The sequence below is a fragment of the Syngnathus typhle genome, linkage group LG13 (assembly GCF_033458585.1).
Source record: "Syngnathus typhle isolate RoL2023-S1 ecotype Sweden linkage group LG13, RoL_Styp_1.0, whole genome shotgun sequence".
Lineage (NCBI taxonomy): Eukaryota > Metazoa > Chordata > Actinopteri > Syngnathiformes > Syngnathidae > Syngnathus > Syngnathus typhle.
Genome location: NC_083750.1, coordinates 12,926,656 through 12,946,418, shown reverse-complemented (window position 1 = coordinate 12,946,418; position 19,763 = coordinate 12,926,656). Strand labels below are relative to the sequence as shown.

Sequence of the window (19,763 nt, the reverse complement as noted above, 5' to 3'; positions counted from 1 at the left end):
CAGCCAGCCATCCAGCCATCCAGCCAGCCATCCAGCCAGCCAGCCAGCCAGCCAGCCAGCCACCCACCATCTCAGCACAAGATTAATTATGATAATGCATTGCTTTGGCGCCTTTTGTCACCGTAATGAATAGTGGCCTTTCTGGGGGCCCAAAACACACAAAACCACAGAAATGCACTTTTTGTCAAGTCTTTGTTTGCGCGCTTGTAACAAAGGTATTGTCGGGGGAGCGGAGCAGGTGGCGACGCCGACGGGGCCAGACCTGTGCTCTTAAAACAAACCTCGCAGGTCTCGCAGTGTGTGTGTGTGTGTGTGCATGTGAGACACCTTCTCTGCCTTCTGCCATCCAGCCCCTACACTGTGGAAGTCCCTCCCGACCACCTAAGAGCACCCCAATCCACTGACTCTTTCAAAACTGGACTTCACCGTGACGTGACAGGCAGGCGGGCAGGCAGGATTGGCAGGCAGGCAGCCAGCCACGCAGGCATGTCTGACTATGTGTGTGGAGTTGCAATGGCGTACTAGGTATCTCCGTCGCCACTCACACGCACGCATATTGTTTGCCACCTAAGCAAGTGTTGCGACTACAAAGCTTGGAAAAAGGCTGCATGCATTCAGATGGCGCTTGGCTAGGTAGTTGGGGTGGCGTTGCTATGCGTTAGTTGGAGGTGGGCTAGTAGGGGCAGGGGAGGGTCATCTTGAAAGGTAACGTGTGGAAGGAAAAAAAAAAAAAAAGGGGGGGGGGTGGGAGGGAGGGAGGGAGGAAATTCATTTGTGGCCGGAGAACACAGAAGACAAGTTGAGGAAGTGTTGTGCTAATATGTCGGGGTCAGCGGCAAATACACACACACACATGCAGGTTTCTGACTGACTGCCACTTGGGTGGGCCGCTCCCTCCCTCCCTCCCTCCCTCCCTCCCTCCCTCCCTCCCTCCCTCCCTCGCTCTGTGTCTCCTTGCTCACCCACGATCAGCCCTCAAGCCATGAAGCCACCCAGCTTCTTCTGGACCAACCCCCCACCGACACTGCCACCGCAACACCCCCATCTCCTTAGAGCACCCCCCGCCCCCACCTCCTCAGATCTACAACTCCACCCTACCTTCTCTCCTCTGTGTCCAGATTTATCTCCACATTAAGTCCTGTCCTGTCCTGTCTTATCCGTTGAAATGATTCTTTAAGCTCTGTAAGAACAGCAAAGAACAGCAATCATCAATATGGACATTTGGAAGAAGTTGCTAGGTTGGCAACACTGAGCCAGCCGCTCAATTCTGCGTCCTGTTGATGTCATTTTTGGCAACGGTTTCCAATTGGAAAGAATAATACGGAAGTCACATTTTCACTCAACAATGAACAATAAACCACAATGTAGTTACTAGATAAAGGAACAGCTAGCTTAGCTTCTTCTATTACATATTGTTCATTTTCTTTGTAAATTCCTGCAGTCTAGATACCCTGTGGCATCGTGTTGTATCTCACAAGCGTGTCTTTGGTAGAGACACTCAACATTGTTGAGCCTCCAAGTAAAACAGTAGAGATGCGCTCCGAACGTTCACGTCTCACCTCATGAATTTGATGGGAGGAAGGTCATCTGAATATTCTCCCCAAAAGGTAGCATTTTTCCGATTCAGAGTCATTCATTGCAACTCTCGACTTTCATTTCCAGACCTCATTTTCATTACTTTTCAAGGAAAACAAAAGGCAAAGGGCCATACGTGTAAAAGTTGGCCGGAGCCGAGCCGTCCTTCATGCCGTGAGAGTGCAAAGGGTTAGTGCGGCTGGAGTAGCAAAGCAGTAACAACAGCTGTATTTTAGTTTGGAGGCTTAGGGCCATGTGAGAGACATCAGAGGGTGTCAACATGACAATTGGACCATCGACTGTCAACACCCAAGACTGAGGTAACCGCACCATGCCGAAAACAATGCCATGGCAACATTCTTGTTCAAATTCAAAGTGGGACATTGATGCCAGATGAACATTGGGTCTACGACGACTCGCGGAGGACGTTGACGTCAAAAGTGCTTTGACGCATCCTACTTGTGACTTTTCCTACAGTACTCCTACTTGAGTGCATTTTCGGCTACTCTACCCGCCTGGCCTGGCCTGGCTAGGTCCAGAACTAGCAAGTGCGACGGCCACACGCAGGTAAGCGTAAGCATCAATGTGCAAAGACGCCAATGAAGTGCTAGGCGGGCTTCTTGGCCACGGTGGCGGCGTTGTCTTGAGGTCTTTGTATAAATATACAAACGCTTTATGCAAACACCAGCAGCTGCCACGTCTCATCGTGAGCCGCGCCAGAGAGGTCAGAGTGCGAGATGGTTGAAAAATGCTCAAGACTGCGAGAGCCCCAAAAGTGGTTTGGACCACGCCTTTCAAATGGAGACATTGGCTTCTAAATAAAGCGACAGGCTTGTGCGAGGAGAATAGATGTAGAGTTCTGTTGTTGTTGTTTTTTCTCTTTTTTAAGAATGACTCGTGACAAAAGTCAACACTCGCTGACAAACAGCCGGAAATCTTCCCATCGGTGAATTCATTGAACGCCTTCATGCAAAAAAAATTAATATTTGCCTGGACGTGCTAGTCAATGAATCAAGTTTTTGTTGTGAAAAAAGTGCCAAAGAATACATCAAATATTTGTAACTCTTTGCGAGTGTTGTGCTAAAAGGTCGCGCCTTTTCCCCCCAGCTTGGATGAGCTCATGGCTTCCTGACTTTTGAGCGCGTCAACGCACGCCATTTGCGGCATGACATTTGTCGTCGCCACTTATGAAAAGCATCTCGCGCTTGGTGAGCTTCTTCCGAACCGCATGACGGTCTGGCTACCGACGAGACTGTACAGCGACATCGGAGGGGGCCTTTCAAAGTGGAAGTGTTTTACGCTCGCTCATCAGCGAGGCTTTCCTCCGACCGCTACTGACACATCCAAAATGATCCTGTTTTTTTTTTTTTTATACTCAGACACAAAAGGAAAGCGAGGCCGTCATAAATCACACACACAAACAAACACAAAGGTTCCACATAGACAACTCTGTCCGCGTCGTCCCGAAAGAACTTCCAACCTGTAATTTAAGAAATGCTCTGCAATAAATCTTGTGACACCAAAAGGGGAAAAAGATGAGGTTGGGGGAAGAAAAGAAAGAAAGAAGAAAGGCGTCGGCGGCTGGGAGTACGCTTCCGAGGAGTGTGTGCGTGCGTGTGAGGGCGGAGTGTTGCTGTTAACTGATACAGGATCATGTTGGGTGGTCCAGAAGTGACACATACACCATTTCTGTGTACAAATAAACGGAACCCCCCACTCCATTGTGGTCACCACTCCCACCGCTTTTGCTCGACATCTCTGGTTTTGACAGCTGCACAGCGTGCAACGTCACGCGCACGCACACAAGCACACACACACACACACACACACACAGAGACTGGGAACACAAAGAGGGCGGAGCGCGCCACACTCCTATCAGCGGAACTCAATCGTCGAGTACGGCGATTAGGAAAGCGCAGTAATAATAAAAGCACCATGTGAAAAGAACGAGTTGAGTGGATTTGAGTTTTTATTGAAACACAACTTACAAAGAGTGTTAAGCGTGTCAGCGCTTTCCGGATTGTGACGGTCAGGTGAGGTCACTTAGATCTCCATCAGCTGGTCTGTGCCAACAATGACCTCATTGGTCCGCTCAGCTAGAGACACAAAATGACACTGGTCAAACCGGAAGGAAGGGGTGGCCTTCTTTTGCAATATTCTGGAAAAAACATCTTTGCATTCAGAATGAATTAGAGTTCATTCCAACCTAATATGTATAATAACAATAAGTTCATTCGTTTACAACCCGCATTTGTATAAACATCACACACATGAAGGACAAAACAGGAAACACTGAAGCCAATCCTAACATGACGGGAGATTGTTTTTTTTTGCCTTCAAGCCTAATTCGTAGTTTCCGCTGCTTTTGAATTCCGCCGAGATGAGCCAGCTCCCCCCAGAAGCAGATGCGACTTAGCTCATGCTGCCTGCTACCTGAACCTGACAAAGGAAACCGATGATGCCTGAAAGTACGTCTGCCTTCAGCCGCCCGCCCGCCCGCCCGCCACGCACGCCTCCGCCCGAGCCCTCCCGCATCTGGAGCCATCCAAAGCAAACGCTGAAGGAGAATCATGTTCCATTCACGCCAAGCGCCTTCTAGTGTGAAGGAATCTCTTTGCAAACGGCTTTTTCCTCAGCTGTGTGGATGGGAAGACAAATGGGGCGTGGGACAGCGAGACCGAGGCTGCTGGATTTATTGCCGTGACTTGTCCTTAACCCAAATACTGAGGTGACCTGACGTCCGAGCGCCTCCGCCGATTGGTTGTGTGGAGTTTTGTGTTGAGAGGAAAAATGGAGTTGAAAGTGAGCTGAACCGCTGTCGGTATAAAGGCAGCATCACGGAAAGTAATGATGACAAAAAGCAATGGCCGCCGTATCTGGAGAAAGTTGGCTCACCGCTGTCGGTATAAAGGCAGCATCACGCAAAAAAATGGCCGCCGTATCTGGGGAAAGTTGGCTCGCCCCTGTATGTGTATGCTCTAATATCAACACCTGACTGCAGTGTGTGTGCGTGCGTGCGTGGCGGACAGTCTGGGTGGTCCTTCTCTCCTCACAGCTTGAGAAGTCATCATCATGTAACGTCTTCAGCAGCCTACATTGCTTTTTTTTATCACGTTAATAAATGTCATCATATGCGACTGGGCTCAATGGCATCATCTGTCATCTATTCTTCTTTCCTACCGTCCCTTTTTATTTCATTATCGACGTATATTCCAACATCTCGCTTCCTTTGACTGTGATCAATTTGTTCTTCCTTTTTACTCTCTACAAATCTGTTTTTCGAACTGCAAATCCTCCCTACCTTCCACACATGAACGTGTATTTCCAATTTTCCTAAACAAAATTTGCAAGCCTAGAGTGGTGGTTTTGAATTCTTTTTTTTGCCGACTTTCAGGGAAGGAGTGTAAAATGATTCGCTTTACACTTCTTCTTGGTGCAGCCGTCCGTCTTGGTGCAGGCCAAACAAATATTTCATCAACTACATAAACTGCCATTAAAAAGACAAAAGATGAAGCTTTGTCTTTGTCTGACAGAACCTTGGCTGCCTGGCTTACGCACTAGAATGACGCAAGCATGGGATGATATCATGTTAGCAACTGCGTGCTTTGCCAGTAGTTGCACCTCTGCCAAAAACACCATCTGATTTGCTACACTGGAGAATGGATCTCCCTCAGAAAAAGAAACAAACCCAAAGAGGAACCTGCCGCCTATCTCTCTAGCACAACGATGTCCAAAACAACGAGACTCAAATTCAACTCTGCCATCATGAATGCATTGTCGTTTCCTACACATTGTCAAAACTAGATTTCACTTACAAGAAGGCCAAAACTAAAGCAGTCAAGAGTCAAAGCGCTGCTTGGCTATTGTTCTCGCAATTAGGCGGCCCGAGCGTGCATCTCTTTCTCTCAACGTGCATGTGTGTGCTGGACGTGGCTGGAGGGCGCTGCTGTTGAATTCCGGGTGGTCCTCTTCTGGCCCTGCTCCCTAACCTCTCCATCAATGTGACACACACACACACACACACATTCGCCGACACTCACGCACACGCACACTCCCATATAGCTTTGGCTACAAGAGGATTAAGGAAACGGAAAAAAAAAACAAAAAATACAATTGCTTGATCATATGGAGAAAAAAAGTCTTTCATCGGCACATTTACCACACATACATTTTACTTCGGTTTGGTGGTCATTTTGCACTGTTGACTTGAAGTATTTTTGATGGGTGGGAACATTGATGCATTTTCTTTTACAACATCAAATATCAAGGCAATGATTATTTTTGACTGAAGAAAAACAAATGTGAATATGTTGTATGAAGGCTAAATTTTTTTTTTTAAAAAAAGGCAGCTTTGACATTTCCACGGTGTGCTCACCTGCGGGTTCGATCCGTTGTCCACTTCCCACCAGGCAGTATTTGAGGTCCGAGCCTCGGCCAATGACGGCGTTGTTGCAGATCACGCTACCCTGGATGTTGCACCTGCAAAACAGCGTTTGAACCGCAATGACTTTTGACGTGGAAATAGGAGTTCAGAACACCCAGAGAGTGAAAGAATACTTGATAGCTGATAAAAGAAGCACCCCAAATTCCAGAGTCAAAAGGCTTTAGTGTTAAGTTAAAAACACGATTTGCCCGTTTAGTCTTTCAAAGCGCCTATGTAAGATCTGCGCTTGTTAATTCCTCCAAAAGGCCCGCATACACACAGTTACGAGCATTCGCACTGGGAGCGGCCCAGTGCGACCACAGCTTTCCAACCGGCGCCGGCCGCCCGCCCGCCACTGATCTCGTGCCACGCCGGGCACGTCAGGCCTGTTCGCGCCGTTCACCTGCTCTGAAATATCCAGCATCCCCACCGGGCCCGATGACGTGACATTAGCATTTTGATTAAAGAACAACAACGATAGGCACATGCGTGAGCGGGTCGTAGGACATTGGCTTGTAACTCCCACCTGAGCTAGCGCTGCCAACCGTTCCCCTTCAGCCAAACCACATGTTGGTCTTGCCCGGCCAGTGACGCACACACACTTGGCCCTCTGTAGCTCCCAAACAGACAGGTTTGTATTGGCCCGTTTTATTCAGGTGGTTAAGCCAGGAAAGAGTGGAAGACGGCGTGTGTGTGCGTGTGTGTGTGTGTGTGTGTGTGTGTGTGTGTGTGTGCGTGCGCGTGCCTGTGTGTTTAAGCGACTGCCATGGCGGTGGTGGTAGTTGGTGATGGGAGATTACAAGAATCCCGGTTTTGTAACATTAGCGAGAGACCACCAAAGAAGTTTCAAAGCTGAAACACCACTAATTACTAACACCAGGGCTCCTCCTTGCCATGACCACCCCATCCTCTCTCTCTCACACACACACACACACACACACGCATGCATGCACACACACACGCACAGCCATCAACCCCCACCTCCTGTTTTACCCCCTCCCGTAAAGTTGACCCCTACTATCCCCCTTCCCAAACACGCAGCGCTTTGTCAACAAGCTCTGGTCAGCTCCAAACAAAGAAAGCAGAAATGCGAGGGGTTTCGTCGACATGGCCGGCCAGGGTCCGCTAATCCGCTCATACTGGCTCTTTCTTACTTCTTTCTTTCTTTCTTTCTTTCTTTCTTTCTTTCTTTCTTTCTTTCTTTCTTTCTTTCTTTCTTTCTTTCTTTCTTTCTTTCTTTCTTTCTTTCTTTCTTTCTTTCTTGGCGGTGTCCTCAAGATGGCGTCGAGGACTCGCTCGAGAGAAAGGAGCGAGCAAGAAAAGAAGCAGAGCTTTTGAACAAGCGCATTATGAAGGCCGCGTCTCGTCCGGGCCAAGGTGAATCTCAGCTCTACGTGTTAATTCAACAGTGGCTTGTGCTTCTTGAAGTACAAGCGATTTCTTGTTGCAGACTTGGCGTCGTGATGACATGGGTGAAGTATGTGCAGCGTCCCACATGATTTGGATTCCTCGGCAAAGAAGGGTTTGTCGGGCTCGCTCGGTTGTTTACGATTGAGATTAGGCAAAAACTACTGAGGCGGAACTTTGTGGGGGGCCAAAAAAAGACCCCGTGTCCAATGTAACAGTTCAATTATTTGACCAAAATAAACTCATGTTAATATAAAAAAAAAAGACATATACATGTCTATATATAAAGCTCCCATCTCCAAAGCCAACATGTTTTTCAGATGTGCTCGGCAGACTTCCACTCCCTCATTTCCTAAATGGCGCAGGATTTTACTGTGTGGAGTAACAAGGGTTCATAGTGTTCTGCAAATTCCGCAAGCAGTGGGAATCCTGGTGTGGCCAAGTAAATTAGCGGTCAAATGAGATATTGGGATGATGTGTGCTTCACTTGAGCAGATCGCTGTTTGTTTGGAGCCGGCCTCTGGCTGGTCGCACAGTAATAGGTACATTGTGAGTCCGGTGCGCCTCGTTCCACCCCGTGGAGGGCGGGAGGGAGTTAGGGAGGATGGAAAACAAAACCTGGGACATACATAGCGTCGATGACACAACGCACAGCAGCAGCCACCATTTGCACATCTCGGATTTGAAAAAAAGTTCCATTTTGGGTGGATGATTTAAAATGATTTAGGGAAATAGGCACAAGTCCTAATATTGTTCGTTATTGACCTAATCGCTGACCCTAATAATAGCTGGATGGGATCTGCAGATATTTAGCATTTGTATGCAAAACGGGTGATTGCAAATGGCCCAATCATCGATGAGATCAACAATCAGATCTGCAAATTGGTGAAAAAAGTGGTGAAAACAGAATGGACGGGAATGCTAAAAGGTCAAAACTAGGTCATGTTACAAGAATAAACTTGACCCGGTTCTCAACATCTTGACGACGCCGGTATGCATTTCTAATCATAACCTTAGAAAGGGCGGCGAGCAGGAGTGTTTGATTCAGGGGAATTAAGAAGCCCCCACATGTGGAAAGCTTTTGGGTGTTGACAGTATCTTGGCCAGGGAAAAAAATAAATGAAATCATTAGTAAGCAAAGTGAGCGCGTACCAACTTAATCTTGCACCACCATTTAGGGTTGCAATTAGGACCTCAAGGATAAACATGCCGGGAGGGAAGAATTCTTTCTCGGCGTGTATTTGTGAGCTCACTTCAAAGCCGGTGTGTGTGTGTGTGTGTGGGTGTGTGTGGGTGTGTGTTCTCACCCTTCTTCTACGGTAACCCCGTGCATGATGATAGAGTTGGTCACTCGGACTTTCTCCTTAATTGCGGTGGAGCTTCCGATGGTGGACCTCTTTACGGAGGTCTTATCTGCGATCTGACACAGAGCCCCAATCATGCTGTCGGATCCCATCTGAGCAGATGACAGCGCGCAGAGACATTACTCGTAGTCGCCAAAGGCAGCAGTCCACGCGCGCTCCTCATCAAAGTCCGATATTAACTCTGAGATCATCTGAGGACAATTAGCGCAAGCTCAATTGACCAGACAAGATGTCGAAACCACCGCTGACACGAACCTGACATCGCTCCGAAATGACGGCAGAAGGGTGGACTGCTGCTTCTTCAAACAAAAGCTTGGGAACCTTGCATAAGGACCAGAAAGAGAGAGAGAGAGAGAACGAAATGAGCGGATTGATTCATTAGGACCACGAGAAAAATGTATGCAACTTACCAGGCGGTTGGCCTCGATGTAGGCGGCGAGCGTGTTGACACGGTAGCAGAGGCCCTGTTCCATGATGTGCACGTAGCAACGGAGTTTGCCGCCGTGGTACGCCTCGCTCATGTCCCCGTGATGGTCGTTCCAGCAGGAGCGCTCCTGGGCCAGCTGGAGGAGGCCATCGTCGCGTGACGAGATCAGGAGCTCTTCCAGGAGAGGAGAGGAGAGAAGCCATGAAGCGCATCCGCCACCAAAATCAGTGGGAAGTATAAACACGTGCATCGATCGATCCAAACAAATGTTCATACGGGAGAATAACTTCAGCCCGGAGCAAATGCAGCGGTGTGATGCTAACCATTGTTTGTCGAGTTGTCACTCTTTGTCTGGCTCTGCTCATCACTGTCATCTTTCAGTTTTGGACTGCTCCTCGCTTTGGAAAACTGCTTGCGCACCAAATATGGCACGAGCTCGCCACGGATGGATGAAATGGATCTGCAGTCAAGAGGATTGAGGAGGAGGAGCGCTAGTTTAGTAATAACCTAAAGCGGGACTGCGGTTATTTGACCACGCTTCGGATGATCAAGTTGTGGAAAGATTAGAGAGTAGGACTTTTTTTTGGGGCTGTGAAATGAAGTCAAGTGAACTTTAAATATGTTTGCTGACAACATTACTGCTAGGTTTGATCATCTTGAATGCAACCGTTCAACTTTAGAGCGTTTGTAAAAGTATTGCGATTTTGACTTGATTAAGCTGCCTGGGAGCTTTTTTCGAAAAAGGTAGACCGACTTTTCCCCCCACTTTTTATGTGCAGCAGCGCGGCTGCTGCGCTGGAGTGTTTCTATCCAACACTTTGCAACCCCCTTTCTTTTCTGCCCCGTACTTTCTTTTGAAGGGGGGGGGGGGGGATTAGAATTTCCATGCGAATGACAGGAGAAAAACAACAGTTACTGTGTCCGCCGTCCGTCCGTGTCTTCTGGAGGGAAGGGAGGGAGGAGGAACGCGGAAGAGGAGAAAGGGAGAACGAGGAGCTCAAATCACAACAATATGATGAATAAGACAAGTGCGAATAAAGATGTGAAAGCTGGCAAATGATTGCTTCATTCAAATGACTTGGCCACGTGAGATTAGTGTTGGAATGGATTTTGTTTCATCAAGCTGCTGCAAAAAAAGTCTTTGGCAGCTGGAGTTTCATTGCAACCTGTGTCTTTTGGCCAAGCGGTCAAAGGATGAATTCCATGTTTGCTCAGACTACAAGCAGTTGACTTCTTTCTCAGCTACCCACCCGTCCGTCGCCGGTATTATTTTTACCAAAGTGAATAGTGATGATGGAATTTGAGCAAGACCCAGAAACAATCGGGAAAGCTGAAAGACGTTGCAGCTTTGGCAACCACTTTCCGTCGGTTGTCATCATTCGCACCTGATACGGAAGCCGTTCAATTCCACGTCATATTTCCAGGACGGAGGCCAATTTGAGAAGTGCTTGCTGTGGAGCGTTGGGCGGCCAGGTGACAGACAGACAGACAGACAGACAGACAGACAGACAGACAGACAGACAGACAGACAGCGCTCCACTTCACAGGCTAAAGGCCTTACAGCCTGTCTCAGCGACACGTTGTAAAACAAATTAACACCACCACGCTAAGAGGACCTTTCAAAGCCTGGCACGCTATGTAACCCTCGTCAACATTTGCTACAGATTAAAGCGGCCCTATGCCCCACAGAGTCTGGACAGCGTTTGCTAGAGTTCAACTAGCTAGCTAGGGTAGGGAGGAAAAGGCACACTGGGAACTCACTTGTTGTCGTTCAGAAAGTCCACCACGGCTTTTTTCATGCAGTAAAGGTGAGCGTCTAGAAGGCCAGTTTTGATGAGCATCCTTGGATGTCTGGAGAGAGAGAGAGGGAGAGAACACCAGGAAGCATTCGGATTGGTCGTCATTGATTGTTTAAGATTGGGCAGGCAGGTTTATGGCGGTGGGTTGCATCCACACAAACAAACACACCTTGACATTTATGAAGCGAGAGCCAAAGAAAAGCAAGTCAGCCTTCAGGCTTCAATCAAACAAATCCACCCTCGCCCCCTTTTATGCCGTACATAGTAGACTCCTCTTCCGCCACCCGTTCGCTTATAAGATCGTTGTTATGAAAAGGAAAAAAGAAAAGAAAAGACAGGGAGCGGGCTCTCCCTAAAACAGCCGCCGCCGCCGCCAAACTTTTACTACGTCATAGCCAAAGACCTCTGCTAAACATTTTCCGAGACACGCTGTAGTGAGTTATTTGGATTCTGTTTTTGGTTGGAAGCTATTGATTTGAAAGGACTGTGTCTCATTACCACACAACAATCATGCAGCTTTGACAAAATGAAAAGCAGACATTTCGCGGTCGGTCGGTCGGTCGGTCGGCTCTTCACAGTGGAGCTTTGACACGAAAACCTTGCTTTTCATTTCCAAAACAGAACCAAAGAATGTCTGGCAAGTCGCGACACTTTCAAATGACTGATGCGCCATGTCCGCAAGGCTGACTGCTCATCTTGATCCGAGCATTGCTACTCATGATGATTGTTAGAATGACAAATAATGAGGGAGGGATGAGCATAAGCTTTCAGTTTTTATGCTTGGTATTATTGCACTCAAATAGAAGCAGCGCCACAAAGGAGCTCACACCTCGGGGGCATTATATATTCGAGGAATCCAGGTGGGGGTTGAGAAGACACTTTGTAATCCATTCATCATCTTTTAATGTTGTTCTGGGGCAACAGTCTCAATCCTTCCTTCACACGAGATTTCTGAGGGAATATCATCAGTGAGGAAGTTGAACAACTTGATCAGATCTCGTCCAGTGAAATGTTCAAACAAATAATCCTCCGAGCAGTCTGACAAGTGTGACTCGTGACCGCGTATTTTTACAAGCAAATGCGATCCGTCAAACCTCGCGTGTTCCTCTGTGTGATCATGGGAAACACAACAGAGGGAAAGGATTTAGTCTGTGGGAACCACCATTACAAGTGGAGCTTAGCTGGGGACCTTTTCTGCCACTTGCAGCTCTTCCAGCAGATCTCCCTCCCAAAGTCTTAAATGGACAATTTAGCAAGCGGTTCCTTGTATGACAAGCTGCCACCTGTATTTCATCCCTCAGCAGGCAAGCATGACAATTGTTGGATGAACGGCAAACGTCTTTTTGCCAATCCTGAGCAGGACAGAATGGCCGCAACTTGCTTACAATGTGTCTTTCCGTCGGAAGCAGAGATGCGCAGCGAGTCGAACCGTGGCAGAATGCTAATACCCTCGTTAGTCAGGTTTCCTCATCTGAGCCAAGAGGCTGATTTGGGATATTTGGTTCTAGCCTGCCAAATCGAAACGCCTGCCATTCCCTTCATGCCGAGATCGTCGCATACGTTTCATTTGGAGTCTCGTATCTGACACAGCTTAAAGCCACACATGGTCCACTGCTGGTGGAACAAGGGTAGTCTGGCATCGCCGTGATCCGGAAAGCGAGCTCCATCCCTGCCTGTGTAACGTAATGACGTCAACAGGGATAAAAGGTTCGGGGCCGAGTGAGAAAAAGAACAAACGGCAGCCGGGCTGACGGAGATTTGAGCAATAGAAGAGATCTTTATTGTCATTGTCACACGTGCGCAACCGAATTTAGCCTGGTAAATCATCCAATTTCACTCCTTCATTGAATGGAAAACACAAACAGGAATATAACCCAAATCAAATTTCAAGACGCATTACGGATCACATAAGTCACTTGACAGGATACGGATAAACGTAGGTATTGCATGAAGGCACTTTGTTGGGGGATCCGAGCAGTGACTTGATGTTTTGGTGCAATCCTATTTGGAAACAGATGGAAACAAGTTTCCTCCTTCAAAATCTTTCAAGGTCACCGCCATGATGCCGTCACAAACGTCAACTCAACAGCTGAACTCCTGACCGGCCCGCTTAAACATGAGTTACGCTCATGAGAATAAGATGAGGGAATGACCGGGTTATTATATAATAATAATAATAATAATAAAGGATACACAATAAAGCTTGGGAATCATAAATCAAGCTCTTTTGTCACGTCTCAAATGCCGAGGGCGTTTCTGTTGAGCGCGCTGACACCGCACCGTGCTCAAGTGTCGACAGCACGACAGCTGCGGATGCTACTTTGTCGTTCTTGGGCTGACAAATGACTACAGCGCTTGAAAATAAAGCCACTGAAAGCCTCCGTGGCTGGAATATATCCCAGCAGGTCATGGCGTGGCCAAAGCTAGCGCAAAGCTCCTGACAACACACACATGCTGGCCGTCACATTATTGAACATTTCAAATTCCCTTTTGGCTAGCTCTTCCGAGTTTCCTCCTTGACGTACGTTCACTCGTGGCCAACCACGGCTGAGTGCTGTAAAGTGGCCAACTGGCCGTGCTAGCGTACTATCAAAAGAGAATTTGCATTTTTGAGGTGTGGGCATCGCTAGCAATGTCGCAATTGTGCCGAATGAAGTCGCTCAATCTTTTCACGTTTTCAGCAGTTATCTCCAAATGTGTATTTGGAAACAAATCTCCAAATTCACTTTACAGGCCCTTTAAGATAACAAATATGGAGTGTTTGATTGCATCGTCGATTCCGTTGTTTTCTTCGAAGGACTACAACTATATCGACGTAGAAGCCCTCAATCAGCAATCCATCGCATTTAGCGGCAATGAACACTACAAATGGTGGACAAACTTCCAGTGAGCACACCAAAGACGGAAGAAGAAAAGAAAAGAAAACAAATCTGTATATGCTTTTGATGGGACAAGCAAAGGGCTCGAGGGAAACTGATGTGTAAAACAGTCCCGCCACCAATAAACTAGCCACCAGTGGCTTGTAGAAATCCCAAACTCCGGAAATGAGTCCCTGACATTCCTGATTTCCTGACATCCAAACACTTTGTACTGTTCACTTTTTATGGTTGGCTTGTGTCATTGTTTCATATCTTGCAAAATAGATTGGAGGCTTGGAAGTCAGAAACACTTTGCCGCGGACTCGCAGACATCTTGATAACATCACCAAAGAATGCTCATTCCAGCACCATGTTGTCTCGGATGCATTAACGTGTGGTTTTGTGTGTGTAACGACCTACATTTACATGCATCCGTGTGTGTGTGTGTGTGTGTGTGTGTGTGTGTGTGTGTGTGTGTGTGTGTGTGTGTGTGTGAGGGAGGACCTAGACTAAAACTTTCTCTGTGCAAGGATGCTTGTAAGCAGCTGCTCTGGGCCCGCTCTCATTTTCCAGAATTTACAGTGGCTTTGGCTCCGTGAAGTATTTACGAGCTCCCAAAAGGCTGCTCTCGCGCGTACGTGCATTTTAGGACCAGGAAATGAAAACCTACCTCACGTTCTCTTCCTGTAACAAATATCCCACACACCAGCTACGGAAACCCTGATCAGAACCAAAACATCTGCTCCACTAACAAAGTGCAATGTTGTAACCTTGAGTGTGTGTGTGTGTGTGTGTGTGTGTGGCGCTCCACGTTCACACTGCACACACTGGAGGAGTTCCCTTCTTCATCAATGGACATTCCAGTATTAAAATTCAGCTCCATTAGCTTACTTGTTCAAAATGGACTTCCTAATGGATAGCCCGTCCTCCAAATCCACCTCGTTGGCCATGAACAAGACCCTCTTGCCTGATTGGTCCACGCCTACAAAATCTCGCTGCTCAGCTGCAGAGGAACAAATACAAACGTAGACATTTCAGCTATCATCCAAATGGACAAAACATATCAAGTGGAAAATGTTTTTTAATGGACCTGCTTTCTTCTTTCCCTTTTGGCCTGGAACGGTCTCTGAGAATTCATGGGCTTTGCTCATCAGCATGGCCAAAGTTGCATCGTGGGCTCTGAACAGATCCACCACCTCGTGAAGCGCCACGTCTGTTATCACGTCGCAACTCAACACCAAGATGTCAGTCTGAGGAGGCAAATTAGAAAGACACAAAGACCAGATCCATGTAAGGGCCCTCCCTGGCTGTGCCACTCAACGTCGTGCGTGTTCACACTTGACGTAAAAATCAGACAAGCTTGATTAGGGGGGAAAGGGGATTTTTCACTATTGTATCTCAGGTACTGGGCAATGCACTAAACCTAGGAAGCATCAATCCGGCCGGCGCTTGTGAACTCCATTAAGATATCACTTGCACAGCAGGGGAGTGCAGGCGCTAGCAGTGCTTACGCATGTATGCGTCGTTTTGACTTGCGCCTCTGTTCACGGCGGAGCAGCCATTTGTCATGCGGGCTGTCAGCATGAAGACTAATCCTACCATTAGGACCCGCCGCCTTGTTGACAGAGATACCGCTGCAATGGAAGCATCTGAAGCGCGTTTGCGGCTCAGAACTTGAAAGCAGAAAAGAAAGAAAGAAAGAAAATAGGGGCTCGTAGCTTGAAAATGGACAGTACTCCCAATGCCATATGAAGATCATTCCATCAAAAGTCGCACGTGTGTCAGTGAGGGGAGTGTATGAATGAGTTCAAGGGTCATGTAGTTGACCTGCTGGCATCTTAGAGCCCAGCCTGGTCTGGAATTGGCGACAGGAAGCTACCATTGCGAGGCGTCTGCAGGAGATCTACAGACGCTGCGACCCGGAGACCTTTCACGTCTCCACTCTGTCTTAACACGCACGCCAGCGCACACACGCACACACACACACACGCACACGCGCACACATGCGCGGGAAGGCCAGTAAACACGACGGAACACACACGTGGACACTCGCAGGCGACGGCAGAGTGGAGTCAGCTGGGGAGACAGAGACACTCTGGCCTTTCAACAGCCAGGATCTCTGGACAGGTCAGGAGCACACGCACGCATACCACACATGGAGTCACAGTGTCTTTGATTTCTCCAGCTTCCTCTCTGAAAGCCTTTCTTACTGGACATCATTTGCAAGCTGTGGGCCCTGGATTCTGGTGGTGGTCGTCTCGCTGGCAAAATGCCACCCTTTGCATGGATAAGACGGGAGGACAACATGAATTTTGTGTTCACATTTTGTCGTCTACTACCCAGTTGTGACAAGTCTGTTGTTCATGTGATCCAACGTTACCATTCATTGGCATAGGACACTATGTCTTCCAAACGGAACTTCTTCTCCATCTCACCCCAATATCTCTCTCTTCACCTTTTGTCATGTGGCTCGAATGTCGACAAACATTTGCAGAGCAGAAGCTGAGTCAGCCCGGATACTCACTCAGGTCTGCCTGGTCAGTGATTAAAAGTGAGTGGTCATAAAAAAAAAAAACGTCCGTGAGGCTTTGAAGATACAAAACCAAATCAAACCAAAAAGTGCACGCCAAGTACACCTTTCACTCATTGGGCTTAAGGGGAAAGCCGTAGGCAACAATCAGGCGTAGGCATCCATCTTTGTGCGGCTTCGCTAGACACAATAAAATATGCTGCTTGTAATCTCCCTTTTCAGGGAACACAAACTCTCTGCTCCCTGAAAGTGCGGACGGATTATTCGAAGTAGTTTGTTTGATCGCTAACACAAAATCCCCTCAAGTAGAAAGAGATGGGCGAGAGTGTGTGTGTGTGTGTGTGTGTGTGTGTGTCTATTCTGTATTCATGCTCTAGACTGACAGTTTGATTGATTCCGCTGCTGGGATTTGGCAGGTCATGGTTATGGTCCCTCAGTCACCACCCTCCAGTGTGAGAGTGTGTGTAACTCAATGCCTCTAATCTAGCTTGCTGCTCAAAGGATTACGGACTCCAATATCCTCAACGGGAGCGTGAGGGAACTTGCCCCATTGGAGTGCGCTGGCGTGCCGTTACAACAGAGGTGAAAGAAAGAGCTCTTGGGCAAAAGGGAATAAGACTCACCAACAGCTTCATTCTCCAGGCTGTTAGGATCCTGAACTCTCCCCCCCCCCCCCCCCCCCTTCTGCGTAGCGTCCTGTACTTTCGCGCTATGTGATTCTGACTGTCTGCACACTTGCTCCATTTTTGCTCCTCTTATTTATTGTGTGATTTGTTTCTTTCTTATTTATTCATTGTTTGTGCCTTCTTGTTCTCATTTTGGTGTGTGTTGTTTACTTGTATATATATTGTGTACTATGTCTTGTCACCGTGGGATAGTGGGAAGGTCATTTCGATTACTTTGTGTCTTGGCATGTGAAGAAGAAATTGACAGAAATCAAGCAGACTTTGACAATAAGAATCTCTGTGATTTCATACAAGTGCCAGAGGGCGCACTCAACCTGTCAAAACGCATCGTAAATCTGTCAATCATACACAATTTGATTGACCTAACATTTCTATCAATGGGGTTAGGCTGTGTAAACAAAATATCTTGGCAGGAAAAATGAGTGGTTGTCAATTCTTGGAAGCAACCAGCAGAGGGTGCAACTCATTCATGCCCAGTAGCTTCGCTAGCTAATTTAGCTTGTGAGTGGCTTGGTGCAAAATAAGCAAATGCTTTGCCTTTTGTTGGCTACGCAGATTAGTATAAGTGGCACTTAGCTGATGATGCAATCATTCCTTTCATGAAATGTCATCAGTGTAACGTCAAACTTTGCCACGTAAGCCATTGTATCTATCGCATACATGACAATTGTTGAAACGTTTGCGTGCACGCCACCTTGATCTTGGGCTGGATGTGTCGAAGAGCGTCGGCCGTGCCCAGGTCTTCGTCTTCCGGGATGCAAACAAAGTCCAGTTTCAACTTCACGTCCATCTTCAGTTTAAGGTCTGTGCTCATCATCTTCTGGACCTCCTTGGTGGTGATCACAATCACCTCTGACGACAAAGCAAAGAACAAGTCTTCAAGCTGTTCACGGCTAAAACAAGTCTGGCTTCAATAAGAAACACTATTCCTAACGTCGCATTAGATTATGGTGCATTTCAAGCGCCCAAATTAAAGTGGATAATAGCATGAGCAGAGCTCTTTAACACATCGAAGAATTGCTGCCTTATCTGTACGAAGAAAATGGTTTGTTTGTGTAATGCATTCGCTCACTTGCTGTGTCAGCCTAGTAAAAGTAAATTGCAGGCCTTTGGCTAGCTGGCTACACACAGTAAAAAAAGTGCTGGCCACACATGGTGATTATATCTGAAATGGAGTTTTATTAAGGGCAGTGAGGAGCAACAGGCTTTTTTTTTACAATGAGCAGCCCTGTTTACTGGCAAGAACAGCACACTGCAACAAATCCCTTTATAAGCCAAATGTTTCTGGACCGACAGCAAGTCGCAGCACACTGGGCCAAAACACTGCAGTGGAAGTGGAGTCAGGACACCTGACAATGGCTGATGAAGTGCTGAACGGCCAGAAAAACAGTGCGAGATATATATATATATATATAGATATATAAAGATATATCTATATATATATATATATATATATATATATATACACACACACACACACACACACACACACACATGTATATATATAATGCTTAGAATGCATTTGTAGTGTGTTACTTAGCAGGAAATACAATAAGGCTTTTTTTGTTATAAACTATTGTATCATCAAAGAATGGTTAATAATGTGTACAACTAACAGAGCCACAATAGTATACATCAGTAAGACAAAAAGCATGAAAAAACAGGCGCACGTACAACGGGAAGCTCTAATGCTCACCTTCAAAGCCGACCCTCTCCAGCAGGTTTAGAGGGTACCATATCAGGGGCCTGTTGGCAACCGGAAGCATGGCTTTGGGGGTGTTGTACGTCAGGTCGGTCATCCGCGAGCCCCCACCGGCCGCCATCATCACCGCCTGCAGCTCCATGTTGTCTGCTACGGATGACTGACTGCAAGAGGGACCAACTTATTTCAATCCCATTTTAAACACCTGTGCATGATTGTTTTTGGTTGTTGTTGCTACCGCTACTAAGTGAAATAGCACAACAAAGGACATCAACTGTGAGACAGACGGGTTAACCACATACTCCACTATATAGGCAGCCAGTGCTACCTACCAATGGGGCCATTTTACCCGAAGTTCATCATTCTCTCGTGAGAGCCTTCAGGTGCAAAGTGGATGTCCATGTGGAGAATGTTAGTACAACAGTGACACTAGCGCATTTCAAATGTTTGTGTGTACAAAAGCATCGTGTGGAGAAAGGAAGAGTACACAAGAGGTAAAGAGAAGTGACAGGTGAATGATGACTCGCATGAATAGACGGTGAAACCTTTACAGTAGCTTCATGAGGATATCATGTCAAGCCAGCCCGGTTGAAACGTGAATTAATCAAAAGTCCTGACAGATTGCTTAGGACACAACACAAACAGCTGTTGAATGAGACGGAATAAAAAGTTGACCTCTCAGCGACTCCTGAATCCCGCTCGGTCGACACATGTAAACGGAATGGGCTGCTGTCAAAGAGTTGTTAGCACTTGGCTAACGGTTAGCACCTCGCATCAATCTAAAGACTGCTGCTTAGTCGACGGGTGACGAAGCGTTGGGATTCGACAGCGAATTACCTTAAAATCTCAGAAAAAAAATCCCCTCGGAGAGACTTAACCGACCGCTGTAAGATCAGAAGGAGACGAAAAGCACAACTTGTGCGGTATGTTGCTCTAACGCTGGTTCACCCGTTACAAGTTCGACTAGGAAACAATGCCAGCGACAAGAGAGT

General features: G+C 47.2%; 1 protein-coding gene across 3 annotated transcripts in view; it reads right to left on the bottom strand.

Annotated features, from left to right (window-relative positions):
* Positions 1-19,763, bottom strand: part of eif2b3 (eukaryotic translation initiation factor 2B, subunit 3 gamma) — a 24,880-nt gene extending 5,117 nt beyond the window's left edge. The window contains exons 1-12 of one of the 3 annotated variants that reach the window (XR_009717563.1): positions 19,609-19,763; positions 18,766-18,935; positions 17,764-17,921; positions 14,944-15,103; positions 14,745-14,856; positions 10,958-11,047; positions 9,520-9,656; positions 9,180-9,370; positions 9,025-9,090; positions 8,713-8,861; positions 5,951-6,054; positions 3,564-3,671 (exon numbers count right to left, since the gene is read on the bottom strand). Coding sequence is in view for 2 of the 3 variants with exons in the window: in XM_061294890.1 (XP_061150874.1) it covers positions 3,619-3,671; positions 5,951-6,054; positions 8,713-8,861; positions 9,025-9,090; positions 9,180-9,370; positions 9,520-9,656; positions 10,958-11,047; positions 14,745-14,856; positions 14,944-15,103; positions 17,764-17,921; positions 18,766-18,913 (1,368 nt within the window). In the remaining variant the exon portion in view is untranslated. The other 2 variants (XM_061294890.1, XM_061294891.1) reach the window with 2 other exon arrangements.